Here is a 27,725-nt window from a genome sequence, read left to right as displayed (position 1 = left end):
GGCCCCTGCGAACCGCCCAGGGCCCAGCCCGGGGGCTGCGGGCGCCCTCCCCCGGCTGAGGGCGCAGACCGGGCACGGCAACAGCTGCTCGGCTGAAGAGGGGGGCGGCGGGCGGAGCGCGGCCGCGGAGCCCCGCGGCCTCCCTCCGCCTGGGCTGGGCGCTGCTGCCGCCCCTGCGCGGGCCGGGAGGCAGGTGGGAAGCAGGTCCGCGGGCGGCCGGCCGGGCAGTCTGCCCTGCACCGCACACGCGAGGGTCAGGGGCTGTTGCCACCTGGAGCCAGCCCCCCGCCTCGTTGTCTGCTGGGGGCGAGTGGGCAGGTTAAGGAGCTGTCCCTTCAGCACCCGCCGGCCCTCCTAGCCTATCCCCCCCACGCCAGGCACAAGCGTGCAGGCCCGTGGGGACCCCCCTCCCCCCGGGGATTCAGTGACCCCCGTGGCCGCTACCCCTTCACCCCACAGCCAGCCCCTGCTAAAGCCAAGCCACGTGCGCCGGGAGGCGGCTGGCGCCTGGCACGGGGAACAAAGCTCCGCTCGCGGCAGCGGCGCCCAGCCAGCCAAAGCCCGGGCGCACAAAGGCGGAGCGCGCGGGGCAGGTTCCCAGCGCACCCGCAGGGATCGCTCCTGAGTTTTAAACGCCCCCCACGGTCCAGGCTACAACGGGAAAATGAATCGAAGAAGTTTTTTTGTTTTTTTTTTCTAAATTACAAAACGAAATCACTCACCCTGGCAACAAAAACGATGAGAGAGAAACAGCCAAGTCAATGACCAGAGGAAGGAGCAGGACTTGATCCATGAAGGACAGCGTAGTTAAAGCAACAGGGTGGAACTGGGCGCTTTAGGACATGCATTTGGCCACACGGAAACAGATCAACACTAGGCTGATAACAGAAATGGATTAGAAGCTTCGCTACAGGGAGGATAAAACAAATCTCCCACCCCCTAAACCTGTAAAAATTCCAGGTTTTCCAACAGAAATAGGGAAACTAATCATTTAGTGTTTGAAAAGCCCAAAAAATTAGATTAGGGACTATTAAACAACTCAAACGGTGAAAGTCTGAGTGCCGGTAACCATTATTGATTGTAAATGACTTGTAAAGTCTGCTCCTATCCCTAGGAAGACACAGAGAAAGAGACCCCAGAGCCTATTCTTCCATGTATATTTGCTACACTTTGTCTCTGATTATTAGGTACAGTTTCACCTGTGTCAAGCTTGTCCTTTTAGCTGTACCTTCTCTAGAAGAATAGCAGCCCACAGCTTTTTGGGTTGTGACAGGGCTCTTCAACTACACAGCAAGCCTTCCCAGAAAACTTTCCAGTGATGATAATCCATATTATATCCACCTTTGCTCAAGGCTTTTACACCATTCTAAATTACAGAAATTGGACTCTCCCTTGAAAAGGCTTGCAACTTTATTCCTGGGGCTTTAGCTCAAAAACTTCAGTGGAAAGACCCATTCCTTAAAAGGTATATATGTACAAGCTCTGGGTGCTGTTTTTCCACCCCTTCCTTATTTTAAAAAAGCATACCACTGCAGTTCAGGCTGTCATTGTTTTCATTTTACACCTGAAAATATAATTTTATTTGACCAAAAAAAACAGGTTATTGCACAGAACATATTCTCTAGTTCCTGAAGGGTACAAGGGAACAGGGCTCCCAAGTACTGTGCTAGGACTCTATCTGCCCCGTAAAATTTAGACTACAGAGAAATCCAGCTCCTTAAGGATAAGAGAGATCAGATTTTAAGAACTATTTCCACAGAAGACCCTATGAAATGTAAAGAAAGGATTAAATGAAATGCAGCTGGATAAACACTATCAAATTGACAGCCTCCATCACCCATAGATCTCACAATGCATTATTTGGGGAGTTGCATTAGCTATTTACACAAGAGGATGCACTGGAAAGTGGTTTATTCAGCCAATGTCTCAGGTTTCCAGCACATCACCCAAACAGAATAAATCAGAAAATCTGCTAATTCACTCTATGCCTGTTAAAATGAAGTGGGGAGTCACACATTGGTTAAGGAACAACAACATTACATTATACCTGGGCATCATCTTCATTAAATCTTAGAAAAGCAGCTTCCTCTAGTTTTAAATTTTCAGCTTACTTTTTAATATAAAGCATTTTAATCATCTTCACAATAATTTTCAGAGTGCTGTTTACAGCACTTAATCTTTTAAATCTGCATTTTTTTATCAAGAGGTAAAAGGAACACTTTAAAAACAGCAAAAGCTGATGTTGCATTTGAACGTGCCTCAGGAACAAGTTGTGGAGACATGTTCAGTTGGTTCTGACCATACAAAAGCACATAAATCAGAGACGAAAAAACAGAAGGTCAGCTAGCCCATCTCCCTGCCAGTAGGGAATTCAAAACAGGTAGTATAGTGTCTATTTGAGTCTTTCCCCATCATCAAATTACTCCACAGCCACACAAACCATCCCTGTTAAGAGCCTCTACAGGTCATCTTTAAACTGTATTGAATAGGAAACATGGATTGATCTCAGTCCCTATGTACTTGAGCTAAGGCCATCCCAATACTCTGAAGCAGAAGGGGAAAGCTGTACATGTGGGTTGAGTTTTACACTCATTTAGTAGATCATAACATAGCTGGCTTTAGCTAAGTTCTCTCCCTGCCTCAGACAAGTTCTTTTTAACAAGGTATTAGATTCAGGTAAGGTTCTTTCTCCACACCTCCTCTAAAATAAATAAATAAATAAATAGAAGTATTGTGCCTGATATTGGAAGACACCTGTGCCCTTCCTTGCTTCAAGACTGTAGAAAGGATGATGGAACAACAATGCAAGTACAAGATTATATTAAGGGCCAGTAACAACTTCTTCCTCTATACAGCATGGCTGACAGTCTATATTTTGCTACAGCTCTTTGAAAGCCAGCAGCAGTTGTATCAAAACCTGGAACAAAAAGGCAAGGAGGGCAAAGAAGAAAATGATTTATGGAGAATATTTTTTGCCACAGCTCATAGCATGTCCCCACCACAAACAATTCTTTCCACACAGAAGGGGAATAGCATGCTTCTTTGGAAGAGCTGACCACCCATGTTATTATAATAAACAAATCTTACCAAAAGTGGCAGTAGGAATTGAAGCACAGAGTCCAAGGCAGATTTAAGGGAGAATTGGGTAGCTTTGCCTCAGCTGATTCACAAGGGGACTTAAGTTAATTCTAGTCAATTGCTTGTCGCAAAAATACCCAGAGATGCAAAGTGTCAGGCAGCAGAGATAAGAGAGGGGGCATTGCATTCCTTTCTCGATTTTTAGTGGCAGGAGGCAAGACCATCCTGACACATTACCTTCCTCAGTGGCATTTACAGAACTAGAAAGCCACATAGTACTCAGCCTAGATCTGCCCTCTGGATAGTGGCACTTTGGATATAAAATCTTGTACCAGTCCTGCATCACCAGTGTGGAACCCCCTGCCACATAGTGAATTCCTCTGGCCTAGCAATAGTGTTATTTCTAACACTGCTCATATTCACTGTCACAAGGCCTATCCAGGTCATGCAGACACTGTACACAACCTTTCAAGGAAGTCCACTCTTTTGTGCTCCAGAGCCTGCAGAAAACTCTGGATTCTCTCTTCCCGCAGGGCAGTGTATTTCTGCAATAGTGTCCGTCGGCGCTGAGAGTCTCCATGGGATGCAGACCCTTCCTGTTGCAGCTTGTTTGTCACATAAGCCTGGTCACTTTCCAGCTGCTGCCGCTTCCCTTCCTCCATGTGCAAATCTCTGGCCTTCTGAAGAAGTGAAAAGCAAGAGAGTATTAGCATTTTACTGGCTCTTTCAGCTCATTCCTCTTTTTGTGGTGCAGATACATGGCAGAATGGGCTGTAGCAAAAATAAGTCTCTGCTTACTTAGCCATCAATCTGTAGATTAAACCAAAAATAGGCCCTGTGCGAATATCCTATACTGTTAGGCAGCTGTTAGATTGGCTGGAAAAGATACAGGGAAATCCTTGAGGAACCCTTCACAGAGACCTAGATCTGGTCACAGACTCACTTTTAATATGGGAACAAAGGCTGTGACTGCCAGTGGAAAAACCTCGAGTATCTGAATCAGAGTTAAAGAAGCTAGTTTACAACACAGCTCTCAAACCACGAACCCATGTAACCGAAACAGTCCCTGTCAAAGCAATCCCAGAATCCTTGGAACTGGTTCTCAAAGCAGTTCAAAGGTGGTATTATAGGAGTCAGCACAATGGTTTATGGGGCAAGTCTACCATCTGATGACCAGCTGTCCAAAGTAATCTGCTTCAGCAGAAAGTGAGAGCAGGTTCACCACCATCCAGATGACACTTTGGACTTAATACACTGATTTAAAGACACAGTATGGGGGCTATAGAAAGGTAACAGATTTAAGTATTGAACTTTTCCAGTATAAAAATAGTTTGATTTCTCTCCACATCACATTTTGAAGTCTGCAGTCATGTAGGTTTGAATACTAGAAAGCTACATGGAGACTTTAAAAAAAAAAACCCCAAAGGATTTAGGAGTCTCCACAACGCTTCCCACAGTGCAGAAATCCCATCCCAAAATAAAGCTCCTCAGCTGATAAAATTCACTGTCATCTAGCAGCAGAAGTCAAGCCACCAAAACCCTACCACATCTTCATTGACATACTTCCTTCTCAACACAATTCATCCCACACCTATGTGGACCCTCCTTGGCCTTGGATGAGACTTTCCTTCATGTGCCATCATCCCAGCTCCTGAAGCTTCAGCGATTATTTTAAAGCAGTGATACTCTGACCTCACTGGCTCAAGAGCTAAATTAGCGATCAACATTACCCAAAAGAGCCACAGTAGTTTGAATTCACTGCTTCGTTTATTATTTTGATATATTATTCTCACAGCAAAATGACTGACCAAGTATTCTACAATTGGTTAATAACATAGTAAAAGCATCCTGATCAGTAAAGAATTAAATCAGTGTTTTAATATCATATGCTGCAAAGAGCCACAGAAAACACATTAAAGAGCCACTTGTGGCTCCTAAGCCCCAGTCTGAGTATCACTGCTTTAGAGTGACAAAGCAGCTCTCCTCCCACAAGCAGCTCTCCTCCTAAATGCACACTTAGTAGCATGTACAACCCCTGATGCCCTGTAAAGAGAACAGGCCTGGAAATCTAACTCAATTTTTACGTAGCAATGTGGAGCACTATCCAAAGATTAAGGCTGCCCCAAGTAATCTTGGTTATTCATTTAATTAAGGCACTAGCGACTCTCCATAAACGAGAATACAAGTGACAGTGCTAGTAACTAGAAAATGCTGAGTTCCTATAAAATTTGGTCTAGCAACAGTAACTCATTTTAAATAGAGTAACTTGTTTTTTTAAAAAACAAGTCCTTGTATTTGACCATAATTTGTAATACATGGGAACACAAGTAACAAATAAAGCCAAAAAAAAATTAAAGGAGTACTTGTAGCACCTTAGAGACTAACCAATTTATTTGAGCATGAGCTTTCGTGAGCTACAGCTCACTTCATCAGATGTATACCGTGGAAACTGCAGCAGACTTTATATACACACAGAGATCATGAAACAATACCTCCTCCCACCCCACTGTCCTGCTGGTAATAGCTTATCTAAAGGTGCTACAAGTACTCCTATTCTTATGATCACTTTAGATAAGCTATTACCAGCAGGACAGTGGGGTGGGAGGAGGTATTGTTTCATGATCTCTGTGTGTATATAAAGTCTGCTGCAGTTTCCACGGTATACATCTGATGAAGTGAGCTGTAGCTCACGAAAGCTCATGCTCAAATAAATTGGTTAGTCTCTAAGGTGCTACAAGTACTCCTTTTCTTTTTGCAAATACAGACTAACACGGCTGTTACTCTAAAAAAAAATTAGAAATTCAAACAAGTTTTGGCTAGGATCTCTAACCAACTTCTGCAGAAACACCCTCAATTGATAGTTGGCCTAATCTCAGTATGTATGGGGCTAACAGTTTTGAAGCTATTATGACAGCTAGCCGCAGTCAGTTTCACTTTTGGCTGTTTTAGTAATCCACACTTAAGCTGTAGCACTGATGGGGAAATTCCTCCTTACCTAGTTAAATCGATCTAGGTCAGAAAGAAAACTAAATGGAAAGCAGAGAATATTAAATGAATAGATTTGCAGTAAAAACATTAATTTGATTATTTTTCAGCAATCTGCATGTTTGAAAGGGATAGGATCAGAATGCTCCCAGAGAGTTGGGAACTTACATGTTAATACCTTGAAGTTGGGGTTAAGTACATTTAGGTGACATTTTAACCCGTCTCATTGTAATCGAATCTTATTATGCCCTCAAAATAAATGAGGCATTAAAGCAATCTAGTGAGATTAGGGGAATTTGTTTAAATTTTGTGTGTTTTTATCACTGAGGTGCAACCCAAATTACATGATCAATGACAAGCCTATAAGAAGTTTGAGGCAGTACTGGGGCTTTTCACCTTCTCATTGCTTATGGAAGAAGTTGTGGTATTTCAGCGCTGCCCAGAATCCCAAAGTGTCTGGATACTTCTATTAAAATGATCATCGATCAATCAGTTAATTGTATTGCAATGTGTCATTATGCTTCAGAATGAACACCCTAATGAGATGAACAGGGGAGAATCCCAGCTGTCAGAGCTGTTTCTTTTATCTGAAAACTCAGGCAAACGGTATTAGATCAGGTCAGATCAGCATTGGCTCAGATTTTCTATGCCATCATTATTCATTATTATAAAGGCTAGAAATTGTTTTGTGAAACATTCTGCAGAAACCACCCCAGCCACCAGACAAGTGGTGATATGGTGCATCATTATACTCACCCCACTACTGAACGCCACTATTGAAACAGCATCTGACTAGACATATCATTAGTTTATCCAAACATGGTTAATTGCAATGTTTCTAATACTTACTAGGCTACTTTACACACATGCTCTCCTGACTTCCAGCCTATTACTGTTTTACTGTAGACAATATATCTTGGGCTCATCCTATCTCGTGCTCTTACCTGTAAAGCGCTGTGGTTCATCTGGAACCGAAGGATAGCCTCACACAAGTTCCAGAAGGAATATTCTGGCCACAGTACAGACTGAAACACCAGGCATGAGTGGGATGTCTGCAGAAAGCAAGATCACCAAGAATTTAATATCCTAGGGATGAAAAATCATCAAGAAGTGGCTCTGTCAGTCACAAACTATGCCAGAGCTTCCCAGCCAGCGGCTCTCATAGGATTTATCAGGTCCTGCCTGCATGTGTACATGAGGCAGTCCAATACAGTATTCTAAGAATTACAACACAGCCTGCTTTATCGGATTGGTTGTGTGAAATTTTAATAGGAAAAGGCTAGGAAGCATTAAGCAACAATCATCCCTCTGAGGGATGATAACATACCGTTTGGATGAAGGGGGTTTAAATTAAAACCACAACAGCCAGGAAATTCAGAGTCAGCTTAACACTGTTCTATTTGCACCCGTTTGTTTCTACTGTTGGTAGTGCAAGGATCTTCCATCCTTATTACAATCTGCAGGCAGGGTTAGACTGCTACATCAGTCTTAAAATAATCTATTGCTAGTAAATTAAGCATCAAGCCACACAGCAAAACTAAAACAGCATCCCATGACTACTGGAGCCTGTGTCAGGGATGGATGACAGGTTCATATTAGGGATCAGAACATGACCTCTGGACCACCATTTATCATAGGACATCTTGTGTGATTCCTTTTTACCCTCTCTTAATGTCACTGTAACTGCACCTTGAATTTGAGACACAGTGGGTAACATCTTAGGACTGGGAGCTAGGATCTTTTCACTTAAATCTTGCTTTTGCCATCAACTCCTTCTAAAGATTTGGGAAAGTTATATAATTATTCTGCAAGGGTTTCTGAAAGATGTGGATAATGCTTTACCTTCCAGGGCCATTGCAAGGACTGCTAACGTCTGTACAGTTCTTTGAAGATTTAAAAAACGCTATATAAAATCTAAAGTGTCTCTGCATTAAGTTTAGAAGTGTGTGCAACAAGAGTGATGTAGTGGTGGGAGTCTGCTATAGACCACCGGACCAGGGGGATGAGGTAGATGAGGCTTTCTTCTGGCAGCTCACAGAAGCTACTTGATCGCATGCCCTGATTCTCATGGGTGACTTTAATTTTCCTGATATCTGCTGGGAGAGCAATACAGCGGTGCATAGACAATCCAGGAAGTTTTTGGAAAGCGTAGGGGACAATTTCCTGGCGCAAGTGCTAGAGGAGCCAACTAGGGGGGGCGCTTTTCTTGACCTGCTGCTCACAAACCGGGTAGAATTAGTGGGGGAAGCAAAAGTGGATGGGAATCTAGGAGGCAGTGACCATGAGTTGGTTGAGTTCAGGATCCTGACGCAGGGAAGAAAGGTAAGCAGCAGGATACGGACCCTGGACTTCAGGAAAGCAGACTTCGACTCCCTCAGGGAACGGATGGCCAGGATCCTCTGGGGGACTAACTTGAAGGGGAAAGGAGTCCAGGAGAGCTGGCTGTATTTCAAGGAATCCCTGTTGAGGTTACAGGGACAAACCATCCCAATGAGTCGAAAGAATAGTAAATATGGCAGGCGACCAGCTTGGCTTAATGGTGAAATCCTAGCGGATCTTAAACATAAAAAAGAAGCTTACAAGAAGTGGAAGGTTGGACATATGACCGGGGAAGAGTATAAAAATATTGCTCGGGCATGTAGGAATGATATCAGGAGGGCCAAATCGCACCTGGAGCTGCAGCTAGCCAGAGATGTTAAGAGTAACAAGAAGGGTTTCTTCAGGTATGTTGGCAACAAGAAGAAAGTCAAGGAAAGTGTGGGCCCCTTACTGAATGAGGGAGGCAACCTAGTGACAGAGGATGTGGAAAAAGCTAATGTACTCAATGCTTTTTTTGCCTCTGTTTTCACTAACAAGGTCAGCTCCCAGACTGCTGCGCTGGGCATCACAAAATGGGGAAGAGATGGCCAGCCCTCTGTGGAGATAGAGGTGGTTAGGGACTATTTAGAAAAGCTGGACGTGCACAAGTCCATGGGGCCGGACGAGTTGCATCTGAGAGTGCTGAAGGAATTGGCGGCTGTGATTGCAGAGCCATTGGCCATTATCTTTGAAAACTCGTGGCGAACCGGGGAAGTCCCGGATGACTGGAAAAAGGCTAATGTAGTGCCAATCTTTAAAAAAGGGAAGAAGGAGGATCCTGGGAACTACAGGCCAGTCAGCCTCACCTCAGTCCCTGGAAAAATCATGGAGCAGGTCCTCAAGGAATCAATTCTGAAGCACTTGCATGAGAGGAAAGTGATCAGGAACAGCCAGCATGGATTCACCAAGGGAAGGTCATGCCTGACTAATCTAATCGCCTTTTATGATGAGATTACTGGTTCTGTGGATGAAGGGAAAGCAGTGGATGTATTGTTTCTTGACTTTAGCAAAGCTTTTGACACGGTCTCCCACAGTATTCTTGTCAGCAAGTTAAGGAAGTATGGGCTGGATGAATGCACTATAAGGTGGGTAGAAAGCTGGCTAGATTGTCGGGCTCAACGGGTAGTGATCAATGGCTCCATGTCTAGTTGGCAGCCGGTATCAAGTGGAGTGCCCCAAGGGTCGGTCCTGGGGCCGGTTTTGTTCAATATCTTCATAAATGATCTGGAGGATGGTGTGGATTGCACTCTCAGCAAATTTGCGGATGATACTAAACTGGGAGGAGTGGTAGATACGCTAGAGGGGAGGGATAGGATACAGAAGGACCTAGACAAATTGGAGGATTGGGCCAAAAGAAATCTGATGAGGTTCAATAAGGATAAGTGCAGGGTCCTGCACTTAGGACGGAAGAACCCAATGCACAGCTACAGACTAGGGACCGAATGGCTAGGCAGTAGTTCTGCGGAAAAGGACCTAGGGGTGACAGTGGACGAGAAGCTGGATATGAGTCAGCAGTGTGCCCTTGTTGCCAAGAAGGCCAATGGCATTTTGGGATGTATAAGTAGGGGCATAGCGAGCAGATCGAGGGACGTGATCGTTCCCCTCTATTCGACATTGGTGAGGCCTCATCTGGAGTTTTGGGCCCCACACTACAAGAAGGATGTGGATAAATTGGAGAGAGTCCAGCGAAGGGCAACAAAAATGATTAGGGGTCTGGAACACATGACTTATGAGGAGAGGCTGAGGGAGCTGGGATTGTTTAGCCTGCAGAAGAGAAGAATGAGGGGGGATTTGATAACTGCTTTCAACTACCTGAAAGGGGGTTCCAAAGAGGATGGCTCTAGACTGTTCTCAATGGTAGCAGATGACAGAACGAGGAGTAATGGTCTCAAGTTGCAGTGGGGGAGGTTTAGATTAGATATTAGGAAAAACTTTTTCACTAAGAGGGTGGTGAAACACTGGAATGCGTTACCTAGGGAGGTGGTAGAATCTCCTTCCTTAGAGGTTTTTAAGGTCAGGCTTGACAAAGCCCTGGCTGGGATGATTTAACTGGGAATTGGTCCTGCTTCAAGCAGGGGGTTGGACTAGATGACCTTCTGGGGTCCCTTCCAACCCTGATATTCTATGATTCTAAAGAATTTTAAGTTCTCATTTTGTTACAGAGAAATATAACAATTAAGACATTCCCTTTCAACATTTCAAATTAGCTTCATCAACATCAGAATAACTCCTGTTTCAGGGCTGTCATGGTGTACAGGACACACAACCCTCAGACCATTTAGTAGCTTCTCCAGAATGTCTGATCCATTTCTTGGCCACTTCCTCCCATTCTCCAATGTAGACTAGAAGTTGAACAAACTCATTTTACCTGCGCAGATACATGGCATAAAGGTATTTGTCAGACATATATGTTTGGGTGACAGCTGTTATGCCCTTCTCTGTGTTGCTATTCAGTTTGTTGTAGGTCTACATTACAGGACCACAATATGAGGAGAAGCAAGAACGAAGGAAAGCAGGGATTCAGCTTGTAAGAACCTCCACCTCTAATATTGTTAGAAACTGCTATTTTGGAAAACGTGCTGATGAAGGATGCCAGATTGACAAAATGAAGAACTCCATTTATAAGAAGTGCTGTAGGAATGTACATTTCCCACTAGTCTTAAATGTATTATTTTTAAACCTGATAACGGCCTTTTAAACCTTTCCCTCTGAACATTCATAGCTAAGAGTGGATGCACATCACACATCCCAGGGGTATATGTTGCCAGACTGGTTAGTTCTCAGTTTCAGATAATCTAAAACTTGGACTGACATGAGTGAGAGAATGAACAAGGAAGGTACGAATCAGTCTCTTCACCAACTTGTGAACTAGACTGTGATTTCTTATTTTAAGTGTTTTCAAGACCATTGAAATCTCCAGTTTGTGGCACTAGAGTGCATTAGAGCACCATGAAGTCAGGAGAGATGGAAAAATCTCATATGGGGATTTTCCCTGGGACTTCTTAGACTATCCAGCGAATTGCTGGTGCCAAGGCATGATTGGTTTCCAAAGAGGTTCTCTCACTTCAGCTGACTCCTGGGCTCAGAAGAAAGGCCTGTTACGCAAATACGGAATATTTTCAGAACAAGACAGAGGTTTTACCTGCCAGAGCAAGAAGTCACTAAGTCGGACCTCTCCAGAGGTTCGTATCAGGAGGTCTGGGTTGGGGGAGTTGTTGGTGTAGAGACATTTATCGAGCAATGACTCTGACACATCGCTGAGAGAGAAAGAGACAGACGGAGAGACATCTCATTAATAAGATCACTTTCATAACCTGACAGTGATAACACCATGAAATCAGAGTTACTAGGCCTACTTATAAAGGTATGAGTTTGCTGTTCTGGACAGAGAACACCAGAGATTGAAGAGACCTACAGTACAGACAGTGGCAGTGTAAGCTCCTTTCCCTCTCCTGACCATCTCAACTCTACTCTGGCTCCAGCATGGAGAGGGGAGTTCAGTCTCTATGATCCATTTGTTACTTGACCTCACAACTGAGACTGCCAGCAAGGAAGCCAACTGTCAAGGCATCTTTTATGCCATAAACACTGGAACTGAATTGAGACCCTCTAGCTCACTTCCGTTCTGTTCAGGTTCTTGTACCATACTCATCACCATGTTACCTAAGGCCACCAAAAAGGCCCTCACATAGTAATTTTAAGTCACTATAAACCAGTCTGATTGGAATCAGTGAATGCCTAAGGGCCACTAGGGAAAATATGACAAAGTATCGGGTGAAATTTGCAAGGAATCATCCTGTTTTTACAATACATTAACTGACGGACTAAACCACTTACCAAGTCAAGGTGCTGTGGTGTTACTGTCTCTTTAAAATGGCATTTATGGGTGTATTGGGACCAAAAAAAAAAAAAAAAAAAAAAGGTTTTGTGTAGCTATCAAAACCTGTAAAGTAAGGGCCTATATACCCTACAGGTTACCACGTTTGCTCCCTAAACTAGTTACAACACAGTTCAAATTTACAGCGTAGGTCAGACCTTAAAATTCCTGCTGGGTGTATCCAAAGCTTTAGCTTCGTTATGAGACATAGTTAAGATCCCAGACACTACAACGGGAAGTGTGATGGAACCAGTTTAAGATAGCTGCATTGTAACATGGTCTCCTACATGTCTGTACTCGTAGCATAGACGGGTTATCTGAAACCAGGACTCAGTTCAAGTCTGAAAGACTGGACATTGCAAAGCAATCTGCTGAACATCCAGGGGAAGGTATTGGCCTTTTCACTTCACAGCACCAGCGTATCCTGGGCGCACCTCCTCTGTCCCCCGTGCCAGGAGATTGTGGAGAAGGCTGAGTAGGAGCTGGCCATGCCAGCTCCACAGCTGTTGGGACTTCTCCATGCTGGGGGATCCCCTTACAAAAGGGCGAGGGCCCGTAGCACAAAGGGGATGGAAAGTGGCAAAGAATCTGTCTCAATATTAAGGTATTTGATATAATTGTAGTTGGTTTTTTTTATGCAGTCCAGCAGCTGAAAATAAGGAGAAGCCAGCATCATATGACTAACCAGCTCTCTGTGAGCCACAAGCAAGCACTCCAGGGACCAGTTTTGGAATCGCATCCAGCACCCTTTTAAAGAGCAACTCATTATCCCATCAAGTGTGGTTAGCAGTGGTGGAAAGAAAGGACTGATTATTTGCTGAAAGACCTTGTAAACCCATCACCCCTGAATTCTTTATCACCATATATAGAACATTCCACACTGAAGTCTTTTGATCAAAAGCAGTCTTGCTCTCCCTGTTCATTTATTTTCATCCACCCTGGAATAAAGTATTTTTTTTATTTAAATCTGATTTTTTTGATAAAATGCTTTTTGAGGAAAAAACGATCTAAAGATAGTTTTAATTAAGATACATTATAGCTCAAATGTATATATCTCATCATGGAATAGGGATTATAAATTCTAATTCCATAGTATGAGATAATATATTCATGTAATGTTTAACAAAAGTTTTGTAAATGAGTTTCAAAAATTCATGGATTAGGGATCCAATCTTGTTGGGTTTTAGGGGCTTTGTTATAGATTATTTAGGTGAATTTTTCTATCTACCCAATGGGACTCAGTGCTCAGTCTAGATACCATCACAGATGCTTAGTTTTGCAGTTCTCAAACTGTGGATTTGTGTCTCCAGAGATAATATGCTTGTTAACAGCAAAAATGTTTTAAAATAAATAAATAAATTGAGGTGCGAAATAACAGACCCGCTGCAAATAATATTGTCCCGCTGCAAATTTGTGTACACAGAGTCAATCCCTTACCTCTCTCTAAAAGTGCCAAGTTTCAAAAACTTTAATGAATAGAAGATTGTTGCGGGGCGGAATAGATCTGGACAAGGAGAAGAAGTCTGGAGATAAATGTGAGATGGGAGGGACAGGCAGTAGAAACAAAAGTGAAACTGTTGGAGCCGCATATTCCAGAAGTCTTGAGGTCTGAGTGTAGCCTTCATTGATTTGCGATCTACCATACCATTCTCACTAGAAGGGAAAACCTATAATGGCAGCAGGCCATAAAAGAGACCCAGTTTGGGAATATTTTAATGAAGTTCCTCTACCTGTGGGTAAGGCAGGCATGCATGCAAAATGCAAACAGTGCAACAAAGAAATGCAAGGCCTGGTTGCCCGAATGAAACAACATCATGAGAAGTGTTCCTTCTCAGGAGGAAGCCGCATTGAAGATGATGAAAGGAACATGTCTGAACATGCAGAATCTTCAGGGTGGTAAACTTTTTTTTATTTCATACCTCTTTCTTAAGGACTGCCGGTCTTCCTTCTGGACTATTCTTGAATTCTCATGTTTGAGCAAAAAATATAGTTGTTACTCTATAGTACTGTCATTTTAGATGCAGTTGTGATAAAAAATAGCTGAAATAGTCAGATCTTCCTTTTACAATTTCACCTTTCAAGTAGTACTGAGTGTCAGTGAATGCGATGAATACTACTAAATGAGCAGTATGGTAATAATAATTAAATAACTGCATTGACTTATTTTGTTTAGGAGAATCCATCCTCAACATACAGGGTTCTGAAAACTATCCACCTTCAACATCACCATCATTTTCTATAGTTTCAGCGTTATTCTGCCAATGATCATGTTTCAGTCATATCATGTATGTCACATAGCCACAGTATATCACCTGTAGCAAAAAATAAATAAATAAATAAATCCCCATCATCCAGAAACAACCATAGATAAGTTTGTGGTAAGAACCAGCAGATTACAAAAAGAGGTAATTGATGAAAAAATTGCTCAGTTTGTTTATGCAACAAACTCTCCTTTCCATATGATTGAGAACCCACAGTTCATTAACATGGTTCAGCCATTAAAACCAGGATACAGTTCACCCAGCAGAGCAGATATTGCAGGCAAATTGCTGGAAAAAGTGTATGAAAGAGAAATTGAGCGGTGTGCAAAAGGTCTAGAGGGTGAAATTGTTAACCTGAGTCGTGATGGGTGCAGCAATGTCCACAATAATCTTGTCGTATGTGCTTGTGTGACAACAGAAGAAGGGAATGTCTTCCTTACAAAAACAATTGATACATCAGGAAATGTACACACAGCAGAATACCTACAAACAGTAGCAGTAAAAGGTATAACAAACTGTGAAAAAATATTCAAATGTCTCGTACGCAACTTGGTCACAGACAACACTGCAAATGTATCCAAGATGAGAAGAAATTTAGAAGAGAGCCCCAAGCTAATAACATAGGGTTGCAGTGCTCATTTCATGCACCTCCTAGCCAAAGACTTCAGTGTTCCAGAAATAAAGGCTAATGTTGTTGAAATTGGATAAGATGGGCATCAATAGGAAAATTGAAAGGTGGATGGGGAATTGGTTAAAGGGGAGACTACAACGGGTCCTACTGAAAGGTGAACTGTCAAGTTGGAGGGAGGTTACCAGTGGAGTTCCTCAAGGATCAGTTTTGGGACCAATCTTATTTAATCTTTTTATTACTGACCTGGGCACAAAAAGTGGGAATGTGCTAATAAAGTTTGCAGATGATACAAAGCTGGGAGGTATTGCTAATTTAGAGAAGGACAGGGATACCCTACAGGAGGATCTGGATGACCTTGTAAACTGGAGTAATAGGAATAGGATGAAATTTAATAGTGAGAAGTGTAAGGTCATGCATTTAGGGATTAATAACAAGAATTTTAGTTATAAGCTAGGGACGCATCAACTAGAAGTAACGGAGGAGGAAAAGGACCTTGGAGTATTGGTTGATCATAGGATGACTATGAGCTGCCAATGTGATATGGCTGTGAAAAAAGCTAATGTCATCTTGGGATGCATCAGGAGAGGTATTTCCAGTAGGGATAAGGAGGTTTTAGTACCATTATATAAGGCACTGGTGAGACCTCACCTGGAATACTGTGTGCAGTTCTGGTCTCCCATGTTTAAGAAGGATGAATTCAAACTGGAACAGGTACAGAGAAGGGCTACTGGGATGATCCGAGGAATGGAAAACTTGTCTTATGAAAGGAGACTCAGGGAGCTTGGCTTGTTTAGCCTAACTAAAAGAAGGTTGAGGGGAGATATGATTGCTCTCTATAAATATATCAGAGGGATAAATACCAGAGAGGGAGAGGAATTATTTAAACTCAGTACCAATGTGGACACAAGAACAAATGGATATAAACTGGCCACTAGGAAATTTAGATTAGAAATTAGACGAAGGTTTCTAACCATCAGAGGAGTGAAGTTTTGGAATAGCCTTCCGAGGGAAGTAGTGGGGGCAAAAGATCTATCTTGCTTTAAGATTAAACTCGATAAGTTTATGGAGGAGATGGTATGATGGGATAACATGGTTTTGGTAATTAAATATTCATGGTAAATAGGCCCAATGGCCTGTGATGGGTTTTTAGATGGGGTAAGATCCAAGTTACCCGGGAAAGAATTTTCTGTAGTATCTGGCTGATGAATCTTGCCCATATGCTCAGGGTTTAGCTGATCGCCATATTTGGGGTCGGGAAGGAATTTTCCTCCAGGGCAGATTGGAAGGTCCTGGAGGTTTTTCGCCTTCCTCTGTAGCATGGGGCACGGGTCACTTGCTGGAGGATTCTCTGCTCCTTGAGGTCTTCAAACTACAATTTGAGGACTTCAATAGCACAGATATAGGTGTGAGGTCTTTTTTAGGAGTGGTGGGTGAAATTCTGTGGCCTGCATTGTGCAGGAGGTCAGACTAGATGATCATAATGGTCCCTTCTGGCCTAAATATCTATGAATCTATGAAATTGCAAAATACTACCACAACCACCACTTTGCAACAGCTGCTCTGAAAAAAGTGGAAGGAACCAAGCTAACGCTCCCACAAGACCTGCTCTGGAACTCCGTAGTGGACTGTTCTGAGCACTGTATCAAGAACTGGCCTAATCTGATGACAGTTTGTGAACAAAATCATGAAAAAATAGATGGCCCTGTCACAGTCAAAGTTCTCAACATTGGGCTTAAGAGAAATGTCGAACACGTGCTGAGTACCCTGAAGCCTGTTTCTCTCGCCTTGAACAAAATGCAGGGAAACAGCTGTTTTATTGCTGATGCTGTTGAAATCTGGAAGGAACGGAGTGAGATCTTAAAAAGAGAAATATGCAATGACAGAATTAAATTACAAGCATTAAAAAAAACAAATGGGACAAGCTATCTCCTGCTCATTTTCTTGCAAATATTCTCAATATTCGGTACCAGGGTCAAACCTTAACTGCTGAAGAAGAGTTGGCTGTGACATGGACATCCAGCAACCATCCCTCCATAATGCCAATTATAATAAACTTCAGAGCTCAGGGTGAACCATTCAAGAAATATATGTTTTCTGATGTTTTAAAGAAAGTCACACCAGTGAACTGGTGGAAGTCACTTAAGCACTTGGACTCAGAGACTGTTGAAGTGATAATCTCACTTTTAACAGCAGTAGTTTCTTCTGCTGGAGTAGAAAGAATATTTTCTTCCTTTGGACTAATTCATTCCAAATTGAGAAATCATTTGGGACAGGAAAAAGCAGGAAAATTTGTTTTTCTTTTCCAGATTATGAACAAACAGGAAAATGAAGGTGAAGATGACTGAGCTAGCTGCAGAAGCCAATATTTTAAGTTTCTCATGTTGACCTGGCTGACAGAGTCAATTTCACTTTAAAAAAAAAAAAAGTCATTTAACTATTTTAGTTAAAACAATTTTAACAAAAACCCGATTTTAAAAAATTTGAATGTTTAACTAAATTCAAAAATTCATATGTTTGTTTCGTTAAAATTTTATACGTTGGCTGTTGAAGAAAACAATCCAGAATACATAATATTGTTGTTTTAGTTAAATAAAACAATTTAAAATGTCAGTCTGGTGATGTTCTCCACCTAATACAGCATGGCAAGAAAATCCTCCAAATATTAATGATTAACCTGTTGAATTGGAGATATGTATGAAGTCATTGGGAGGTGAACTATCTGCTTCAATTACCTTTGGTAAATGAAATAACCAAACAATCATTCATTTTCTGATATAGCTGTAAAACTAATCTGAAAAGTTTTCAAAATAAGTCACTTTAAAAATGTATAGTGTGTACCTTCTAAAAATGAAACCTACAACTATCTTGTGAAGAACATGTATTAAGGTTGTAACAAATAACAAGAATGCACTTTTAGGTAGAAATCCATGATTAAATGGAGTCTTCCTGACTAGTGATTTAAATCAATTTGATTTAAATCAAATCCACCCTGCTTTATTTCATGCCAGCGTCCTAATGGTGACATCCAGAAACTGACTGGATTTTAAAGCGATGGGTCTTATTTTGTTGCACCTATGGAAGACTACACAGTAATTCCAGAAGTTGTGAGGGGGACGTGGGTAGACTAGAGTCATTAGAGTGAGATACACAAGTTACCTAGGTTCAAGTAGTCCTTGTTCCACACCCCAGGCCATCTCTCTCACTGCATTGCTGATTTCATGTCTTGACGTGTATGCAAAGCAGACATTCAGAAAACATCTGAAAAATGTGAAAGAAACTAACTCAAGGAAGGACCCAGCAGGTAACAGAGAGAAGAATCTATCTAGAACACTGATGCATGCTTATGGGGAAAAAGGCAGAAAGGGACAATGTGCAGTGTCTGTTGAACCTCCACTTCCAAGGGCATGGGATGGATACAGTATCTCTGCAACTTTGAATTGTGTACTACTCACTTGTTGTAGTTCCTGGTGGCCAGCACAGCCTGGGCAATCAATTCCTGAATATCCAGTGGCAGAAGTGGCAGGTCCCCAAGGACACGGATACGCACACCATGCTTCTTCAAATTCTCCCTACACAGAACAACAAGGCTGAGGAGAGCAGCTGGGCTCTGATCAACAGCAGGCATGCCAAACCCTACTGCCATGGACCCTACCAAATTTACAGTTCATTTTCGTAAGTTTCATGGTCATAGCATTTTAAAAATCTTGAATTTCACAGTGTTATAAGAAAGCATGACTATGTAAAACCCACAACAATCTCCCCCAAAGAGTGATGACACCCCCCCATCCCCAATACCATGCCAGCCTTACTTTTGTGCTGCTTCTGGTGAGGTCACTGGCTTCAGAGCTGGACACTCAGCCAGCAGCTGCGGCTCTCTGGCCACCCAGCTCTGAAGGCAGTGAAGAAGTAAGGGTTGCAATACCATGACCCCCCCCTACAATAGCTTTGCAACTCCCTTTTGGGTCAGGACCCTCAGTTTGAGAAACGCTGATATAGGGTAAAAGTATACAGAAGACCAGTTTTCACGGTCTGTGATGCGTTTTTGATGGCTGTGAATTTGGTAGGGCCCTACCTATTTCCTGTAAATTACATCTGGCACTCCTAACATCTATTATGGAAGAAGAGGGTCATGACATCACAGGTGACATTAAGACCTGATGTAACTGGCAGTGAGGACAGTTGTGCTGAAGTTGTTTCCAGGCAGCCTGAATTTGACCATTGCTAGAGCTCTAGCCATTTCTTCAAGGGAAATTTAAAAATAAAAATAACCCCCAGTTTCCTGACACACAGAAATCGTTCAGTAACTGTCTAAAAAAGAACCAAGATAAGGATCATAGTTGTGGGATTGTGCATGGTTTGCCATACTTAGAGGCTATGAAATTAATCACATGAAAGACTTTTATATAAGGTGATTATTTTCCTGCATTTTGCTAAGCAGAAATTAAGAGGGGTATGGGCAGCTCGAATTAGTAGTGGCTATTCACATATCACTAATTTCCAATTGGAGGGGAGACTAGTGCATCAACAAGGGAAAAACAATGCCAACAGGAAACATGCTCACTATATAGTTATTTTGGACAGAAAAGACACTCTCCTGTTAGCTCTATCCTGAAATCAACAACCACCTTTGTATTCCAGTACCAGCTCCTGAGTGGAGAATGACAACGCTGGTTCAAGTCCAGTACAATGCAAACCAGTGCTACATGCAAGTTTTCAGCCTACTTCAGTCCTGACCTACAGCATCACTCTAATATTCCAGACCCTCTCTACCTTTACCAATTCACCCAAATACTGAACTACACTAACCGAGCCCTCTTTATTCTAACCCTGTCCCCCGACAGTTCTTCTGATGTCACAAAGTCAGGGCTTTCATTCTTTTTGTCCCACGCTGCATGCAGACACAAATAAATGTGCCAAGTTGTGGAACCATTAAAATGCCTCTCTGTGGTCATCTAAATCCACACCGAATCCAGGTCTACAGCTGGAGAGATCTATAGCTACTTTAATTGAGTTAATGCAGATTAACATGTCACAACATCGCTTTAACATCCCTTACTGCCATTCTCCCTTTGCCCCACATTTATTTCGCCCTCTCAGTGTGGGCTTGAGAGGATCTTACTGTTCTTCCAGCAGGCGGCTAAATTTTTGCCTTGCCAGCTCCATCAGCCCATCCACCTCCTCCTTGGAGCGTTTAAAGTTCTCAATGCTAAATGCATAGACCGTGACCTCCCGGATATCCAGATTCAAGCACCACCGCAGTGTCTGCAAGAGGAAAAATGTAGTCACTCAGACCAGTGACTCAAAATCTTTACACACTACTGTACCCCTTTCAGAGTCTGATTTGTCTTGGGTACCCTCAAGTTTCATCTCAATTAAAAACTACTTGCTTACAAAATCAGACACAAAAATACACAAGTGTCACAGTGCACTATTACTTGAAAAAATGCTGACTTTCTCATTTCTTCCACACAATTATAAAGTAAGTCAATTGGAACATAAATATTGTACTTACATTTCAGTATACACTATATAGAGCAGTATAAACAAGTCATTGTCTGTGTGAAAGTTTAGTTTGTACTGACCTTGGTAGTGCTTTTTATGTAGCTTGTTGTAAAACTAGGCAAATATCTAAATGAGCTGATGTACCCCTTGGAAAACCTCTGTGTACCCCAAGGGGTACATGTACCCCCTGGTTGAGAACCACTGACTCAGAGCACCAGATCTCAGCAAGCGTGTGAACTTCATGGAAGTTCATCACTACGCTAACAATGACTGGGACAAAAAGAAAAGAAAAGAAAAGAAAAAGAAGAGTCTACAATGCTCCTAGTTCTATAAAGATTCCTGATTCACCTCAAAGGACTCTGGAAAAGAATCTTGGCTTGAACAAATATACCCTTTCTTTACCCCTGCACAGAACCTAAACACTGAGTAACTGTAGGGTCTGTTACAGGGTAGATTACAGTGTGTTCCAAGAACAGCCAGTAAAGCAGAAGGAGCATTTAGGAACACAGGAATTGCTGTAATGGGTCAGACCAGAGATTCATCTAGTCCAGCGTCCCGTCTCCAACAGTGTCCAGCGACAGATGCTTCAGAAGAAACTTTCAGTAGGCAGATGTGAGATAGCCCACCTTCCATGAAAGTCTCATCGTAACCCCTAATAGTTAGAGATTGGCATAAACCTTGACTCATGAGGTTTTATAACCCTTCCAGAGCCTTAAAAAAAACAAAACAAAAAACAAAACCCCCCTCCCCCGCCCCCCAAACCATCAACTGTTAAAACTCTGGATATTCTTGTTATCCACATCAATGTCCAAATCTTATTTGAATCTCGCAAAGTTCCTGGCCTCAACGTCATATGGCAATGAGTTCCAGTCTAATTATGCTCTGTGTGGAAACAGTGTTTCCTTGCATCAGTTTTGAATTTGTCACCTTTCAATTTCATTAACGTTCCAATCTGAGCACCTTCAGTGCAGAGGTACACTGCACATGCTCATAATAAACCAACACTTCCTATAGCCACTTATTATGGCCAGGAACTCTTTGTAGCCATAGAAATTATAACAATGCAGAGAATCTTGGAAGTCTAGGTGGAGGGAGTAGGGATGAGCCAACCTTCATGAAATAAACATCCAGCAGAAGGCTCACAGGGGGCTGAAAACATTCACAGTATTTAAACCAGAGAGGTCAATGCCAGAACAGACAGAGTAGTAACCCACCCAGGGAAACCACTTCTTGTAGCATACAAGAGAAAAGATTATACATAATAGAATACTGCATGTGTCAGTTCACGTCAAGTGCACCTGTACTTCCCCTTAGTGGTTCAGCTTGGGCACTGACTCTCAAGCTTTCAGCCCCCCACCCATCTCTCTCCCTTCTGACCAGAATTTCCAGGCTAAACAGTTCCCTACCTTCACTGTGTTATTCCCAGCATAAAAGACAGACTGCCTAAATAAGCCTGCTTGCTTTCTCCTCTGAGACTAACAGCAGCCCACAGTATAAGTTACCACACAAACCTTCTTAAGGAAGCATATTTTATTCTTAAGGTAAAAGCACTCGAGAAAACATTCAAAACAATAAAAGAACCTAAATGCTTGCTAATAATCTTATCAGAGATCCTCCCCCAGCAATCTCCACAAGTCTGGTCGCTGTCAGTCCTTCTAACCTTTCCTTAAGGACTGGGGACCTCCACGGATCGGAGGTCCTGTCCATTTGCAGGATCAGAACCAAAAGCTCTGAGCCTGTTTAAAAACAAAAAGAAAAGGAGTACTAGTGGCACCTTAGAGACTAACCAATTTATCCGATGAAGTGAGCTGTAGCTCACAAAAGCTTATGCTCAAATAAATTGGTTAGTCTCTAAGGTGCCACTAGTACTCCTTTTCTTTTTGCAAATACAGACTAATACGGCTGCTACTCTGAAACCTATTTAAAAACAGGCTATTTATCCCAAAATCCTTTTTTTGGATGTTGGTCCCTAAAGAACACAGTTTGAACTAGTATATATGAGCCTCTCTGGGGGTGACTTCAAAGGGCTGATAACTGGAGGAATTACATTAGCACCCCCGCTCCTCCTAGAGAAGTTATATACAATCTCAGAAGAACACAAACAATTGCATATTTAATCCAATGGACCTCAAAGGTATTGGACTCAATTCAGTAAGGTTTGTCCAGGATATTGTCATATCTATCACACTGTGTACTTTGGAATCTTTCACTAAAGGATCTGAATGTGCTTTATAAACATTAAGCGTCATGATCCATGAGGTAGGTATTATTTCCCTGTTTTACAGATGAGTAAATAGGAGAGATTAACTGACTTTCCCAAGGCCACAGGGGTCAATGGTAGAACAGAACCCAGGAATCCTGACTCCCAGCCCCGGGGTCTAAATACCAGATTTCACTCCCTTTAAGAAAGGGGGCAGTTGTCCATGCACTCAGAGAGACAATGCTGACGAAAATTGGAACCAGGGATCCAACATCCAAACCTCTGTCACCCAGAAGCTCCTGTTTAGAAGGTCCTCCCCACCTGTGCCAGTTTGTCGAAGCCCTCTGAATGCCCCTGCTGCCTCTTCACGTGACACTTCTGAGCATAACGGCGATTCCCATCCATGATGAATGCGACATGCTTGGGCATTGGACCTGCCTAAATGGCAAGAAAAAGAAAGGCTAAACAGACTAGAAAGCTAACAACCAACTTGGAGTCCCACCTCAATTAGCTTAACCCATCCAGCTCCTGGCAGTGCCTCCCCTTTAGTATAGAATCCATCTAATGGAGTCCCTGTAAAGTTTGGGGATGAAGGGGAGACAAGATAGCGAAAGACAGAAGAACACAGGCTACTAGATGTACATATGGTTCTTTGGTAACCCTAACTTAGGGTCCATTTGAAGCACTATGACAGTGGCATTCACCATTAACTGCCTTTGGCTCTCCCTTACTCTGCTGTGTGGCAGAGAACTGAACATATTTAGGATACAAGAGAGCCTGGAACAGCACTATGAAGTGATTACCACCTTCTGTCAGTGAAGACTCAGCAAGTGTTCCAAGTCCCACGCTGCCAGTATTGTAAGCATTTCCAATTTCAGCATTCAAGAGAAACTACAGACCCAACTCATTTACACGGAGAAAAAATCTGACTTTCACTCCGAAGATGGATATTTCCTCCCCTTAATGTCAATAGGTATCTACAGCTCTTTTTGAGATGCTTATGTTACCAACAGCATAAGTTTCTCAAAACTTGCTTGCAGAGGGTATGACAGACAGTTTTCTGGAACTATTGGGATATATTACATTCAATATAAATATTTTTTAAAAAAAGAATTGGAATTATATGAATCTAAAATATTCTAATTATCTTGCATCCTTCCCATGACCTCTTCAATTCTCATATGATTTAAACAGCCATTATTTCTCAAACCACTAGACAGACATGAACGTGTAATACCGTTTGAAAACTAGGGTTTCCATCTGCTTTCAGATGGAAAAATAATTTCTAGCTCTAGCGATTCTTATGATGCTGGTTATCAGAAATTAAATGAGAGAAACAGCAAGAGGATGACAAGATACATCATTTTAAGATTCATTATCTCTTGATCAGCCAGGGCTACAAATATTAGAAACCTGGGAATCCCGGCTTGCTACTGACAAGCATCAATTACTGCCCTGCTCATCCACAAGATTCAAGCCAGTGTAATTTTCCATCCCTGAATACAATTTTGGAATGTACATTCAGTACTAGTATTAACATGCGTTCCTATACAAAGGCGCTTTTTAAAAATATTATTATTATTATTATTATTAATAACAGAAGCAGTCACAGTGATAGTTCTTTTCTATAATATGGAGAAGCAATCTTGAAAATGCTTAGTCATCACAGGCAGCACAGAGGTTTGTCTTACCTTTATAACGTTGGCACAAAATCTCTCTATGATGGTCAGCTCTCCTTCTTTGATCCACGACATGGCTTTACCCACAGTGGCCTCTTTTTCGGGGGCAAGATGAGAAAAGGGGCAAATGAATCAGGAGGATCTGTTTGGCCCAAAGCGGTAAGAACAGTCACTTTGGAAAAGTACGCTTTAGTCAGTTACCTTCTAAGAGCTTTTTTTTTACTAATTTATACTAAGGTTAGAAAAACAGAACATGCAATCGCTGGACTGGATAGCTTAGGAATGGGATATGGAGTCTGTTAGCTTTATATTGCCAGCACTGGGTGGTAATAAGAAAAAATTGATATCACCTGATAACTGTTCAATGGCCTGGGTGAAAAGACTTGTGGGGTTTCAGCACAGGTTTCAGAGAATAAGCACACACATTACAAAAGCCACCACCATGGTTGTCATCAGCAAAGACAAAGGCTAACTGATCTTGGAGACTGCACTCCCCTCTCACCTGCTGCCGCTCATGCTATTTCTGTTCTGTAGAAAAAGAGGACTTCAGCCTCCAGTCATCAAGGCAGAAAGTTTCACCAGCACTAAACTCACATCAAATGCTGATAGGTCCCATGTACATTTAGCCCATTGATCATGTCTGTGGCAACTTGCTGAGCTCCCAAAGAATCCTTTACTTTCTCCCAATTAGGGCTCTGAGCAATCCACCTTCAGCTAAGGGCAGACAAAGCAGTAATGGAGAAAGAGCCTGGGGGTGGGGGAGGATAGTCCACCTAGCTGTTTAATACATGCCGCTCCAGGCCTTGTTTTGACTCTATCATGGGCCCGAGGTGAACAGAGGGGATGGTTTCTTCACCCACCCTCACTTAGATTCCCTCCCCTTTCTCCTCCAGAGAGGAAGTCTGGCCAGGGACTCAGGGCAGCTCAGCCACCTCCCAGAACTTGGGCTTTATTACCAGAACTTCCCCACCCCCTCTCAATAGGAGACTCCGGCTCCCGAGACCTTAGCCTTCCTCCCTGGCCACTAACAATACTACCCAGCTCTCAGACAGCCCACGTCACCCGTAGGCGCTTTACCAAGGATCATTATCACTGTGCTACAGATGGGGAAACTGAGGCACGCGGCAGGGCAGAGGAGTCCAGCCCGGCTCTCCTGAGCCCCAGCCCAGTGCTCTGCCCACTAGGCGACGCTGCCTCACCAGCCCGGGGCTTCCCCCAGCCGCGTCAGGTACTCCCCACCCCCACAGGCTCTCCCCAGACCCTTCCCCAGCGCCTCGGCCCGCTCCCCATCCTACCTCTCCCTCCGGCACCCAGCCTCTCCGCAGCTTCCCCAGCAGGGTGACGTGTCCTTCCGCATACGTCATCACCACGCGCGGAGGGAGGGGGGGGCCCCTCCCGCGCACGCGCCGTGCGCGCTCTGAAGCTGCTGCCTTTAATGGTCCCGCCCTTTCGGCTTCCCGCCAACGCGGCCCGGGGGCCGGCGACAGGACCCGGCTGAGGGGCGGGGCGGGGGGTAACAGGAGATGGGAACAGCCTGCCCCGCCCAGGGGTCCCCCCCCGCACTGTCGTGGTCGGCGGGTGCTGAGGGTAGAGTGGGCCGCCCTCCCATGAGGGGGGCCCTGTCCTGGGGGGATGCTCTGGGGACCACACCCCGAACTGACTGGCACAGTGTTCCAGGGCAGCTCACACCTTGCGAAGGGGGCAGCAAGGCCCACTCTGCTGGGCTGGGACGGTTATGGGCACAGCCCCCATGTCTCCCTCTCTTCATAACAGCCCGTCAAAATCCTGCCCCTGGCCACCCAAGTAGCATGCAGGCCTGTCAGTTCCTGCCCCACCTCCACGGGTGTTTAGGGAGACATGGGGGCGGGATGGGACGACATATTACCCCCCAAAACTGCAAGCTTCAGACAGGTGCAGAATTTGCCACCCTTCCCTCCCCCCGTAGCTCCATTGGCCTGACTGGAGCTGCTTCCACCAAATATAGAAATTAAACTATGCCCATGCCCACATCCCCAGGCACAGCACCCAGCGTCAGCTGTTGCAATTCACACACCACTCCGGTGACATTTTAAAGTGGGGCCTGAGTGTTAATTCTGATTTTTTTTTGGCCATAGCCGCACAAATGCAGTTAACACCGTTTTCACACGCACCGTCCTTTTGTTAGCGTGGGCTAGCTACATTATTTTGCTCCTGGGTGCACCAGGTAGCTCCTGTCTCTGTTTGTTACCTGTTTCACTCATAGCTGGAGGCAATTAGGTTAGGACACCTAGCAGGCTTTGCTGCTCCACATGCCACTGAGCAGCAGAAATGATTGAAGAACATAGTCCAATGATGTGGTAACAGCCATTAGAGACTGAGTTTATTAGTAGAGCTCACTGATAAAGCAAGATGATCGCTTATAAAACTCTTATAGGGCCAGGAACATAGAGGTTAAGAGCTTAAATCTGATAATAGTGAGAGGAAGCCCACAAAGGGGTGGGGGTTAGCGACAAAAGAAGGGTTTAGTAGCAACATTATGGACAGGCTGGAAAGGGATGGGGGTAACACAGAAAGGGTACAACCCGTTGGGGCTTTATGAGATGGTTTTGAGTGGAGGGAAGCAAGCAATGGTGGGTACAAGCCTAAGATGTTTGCTGCTAGAAGAAGGTATGGACTGGGAAGTGAGGTGGTGTGTGTGGGAGACTGCTGCTTCCAGCAGAACAGGGAAGAGCACATCCCCTGCACAGCAGGTCCTGACAGATGAGCTCTCCTTACATAGAGGGGCTCAAAAGGAGAGCTGCTTGGCTCACCAAAGGAACTCCCTGCTGTGCTCCATGGGGCAACAAACCAAAGTCCTCTACCTATGCATGCTACTGCTTGACGTGCTTCTATGTTGAGTTTGATGGAGTTGGATCCGAGTTTCCATATGTACACAGGGTATCCTCCTGTTTGCAAGTAGCATGGCTCCTAAAAAGAGGTTACTAGCTTCTGATCACTCTTGCCTGAGAGGTTTATATTTGCAGGCACACTTGCTCACCTTACTTCTGAAAGCAGTATGAGACTTTGCTTTTTAATAGCTGCTGCCGCCAAGCCCTCTCAATCTTTCTGCACAGTACAGAACCTTGGGATGTTTACAGTGGAAGATGACCCCTACATGATTAGACTGTGCACCATT

At 43.5% G+C, this 27,725-nt stretch overlaps 1 protein-coding gene across 5 annotated transcripts; it reads right to left on the bottom strand.

Moving 5' to 3' along the window:
• Nucleotides 1–1,894: 1,894 nt before the first annotated feature.
• On the bottom strand, nucleotides 1,895–25,949 carry DHDDS (dehydrodolichyl diphosphate synthase subunit). 5 transcript variants are annotated; one of them, XM_075121335.1, is made up of 10 exons: nucleotides 25,867–25,917; nucleotides 25,074–25,099; nucleotides 24,584–24,666; nucleotides 23,214–23,330; nucleotides 20,310–20,452; nucleotides 18,643–18,759; nucleotides 18,347–18,448; nucleotides 11,564–11,678; nucleotides 7,008–7,115; nucleotides 1,895–3,758 (listed from the first exon to the last, which is right to left on the bottom strand). In XM_075121335.1, the coding sequence occupies exons 3-10, from the start codon at nucleotides 24,644–24,646 to the stop codon at nucleotides 3,522–3,524; spliced, it is 1,002 nt and encodes a 333-aa protein (XP_074977436.1). In that variant the 5' UTR covers nucleotides 24,647–24,666; nucleotides 25,074–25,099; nucleotides 25,867–25,917; the 3' UTR covers nucleotides 1,895–3,521. The 5 variants fall into 5 exon arrangements, with proteins under 5 accessions (XP_074977436.1, XP_074977433.1, XP_048681896.2 ...); XM_075121332.1 differs by lacking the exon at nucleotides 25,074–25,099 and having other exon boundaries at nucleotides 24,584–24,713; nucleotides 25,867–25,949; XM_048825939.2 differs by lacking the exon at nucleotides 25,074–25,099 and having other exon boundaries at nucleotides 25,867–25,949.
• Between the last annotated feature and the right edge of the window lie 1,776 nt (nucleotides 25,950–27,725).

Source organism: Caretta caretta, chromosome 19, assembly GCF_965140235.1.
Source record: "Caretta caretta isolate rCarCar2 chromosome 19, rCarCar1.hap1, whole genome shotgun sequence".
Taxonomy (NCBI): Eukaryota; Metazoa; Chordata; order Testudines; family Cheloniidae; genus Caretta; species Caretta caretta.
This window is presented reverse-complemented; position numbering and strand designations above follow the sequence as displayed.

What these genes read in the sequence shown, in the direction of transcription:
- DHDDS (XM_075121332.1), bottom strand. Translation starts at nt 24,646, where the DNA reads ATGTCGTGGATCAAAGAAGGAGAGCTGACCATCATAGAGAGATTTTGT. An exon ending in GCTTCGACAAACTGGCACAG is followed by an intron (nt 20,453 to 23,213) that starts GTGGGGAGGACC and finishes TTCCTCTTGCAG; the next exon opens with ACACTGCGGTGGTGCTTGAA. An exon ending in GTGACTTCTTGCTCTGGCAG is followed by an intron (nt 7,116 to 11,563) that starts GTAAAACCTCTG and finishes TGCTTTCTGCAG; the next exon opens with ACATCCCACTCATGCCTGGT.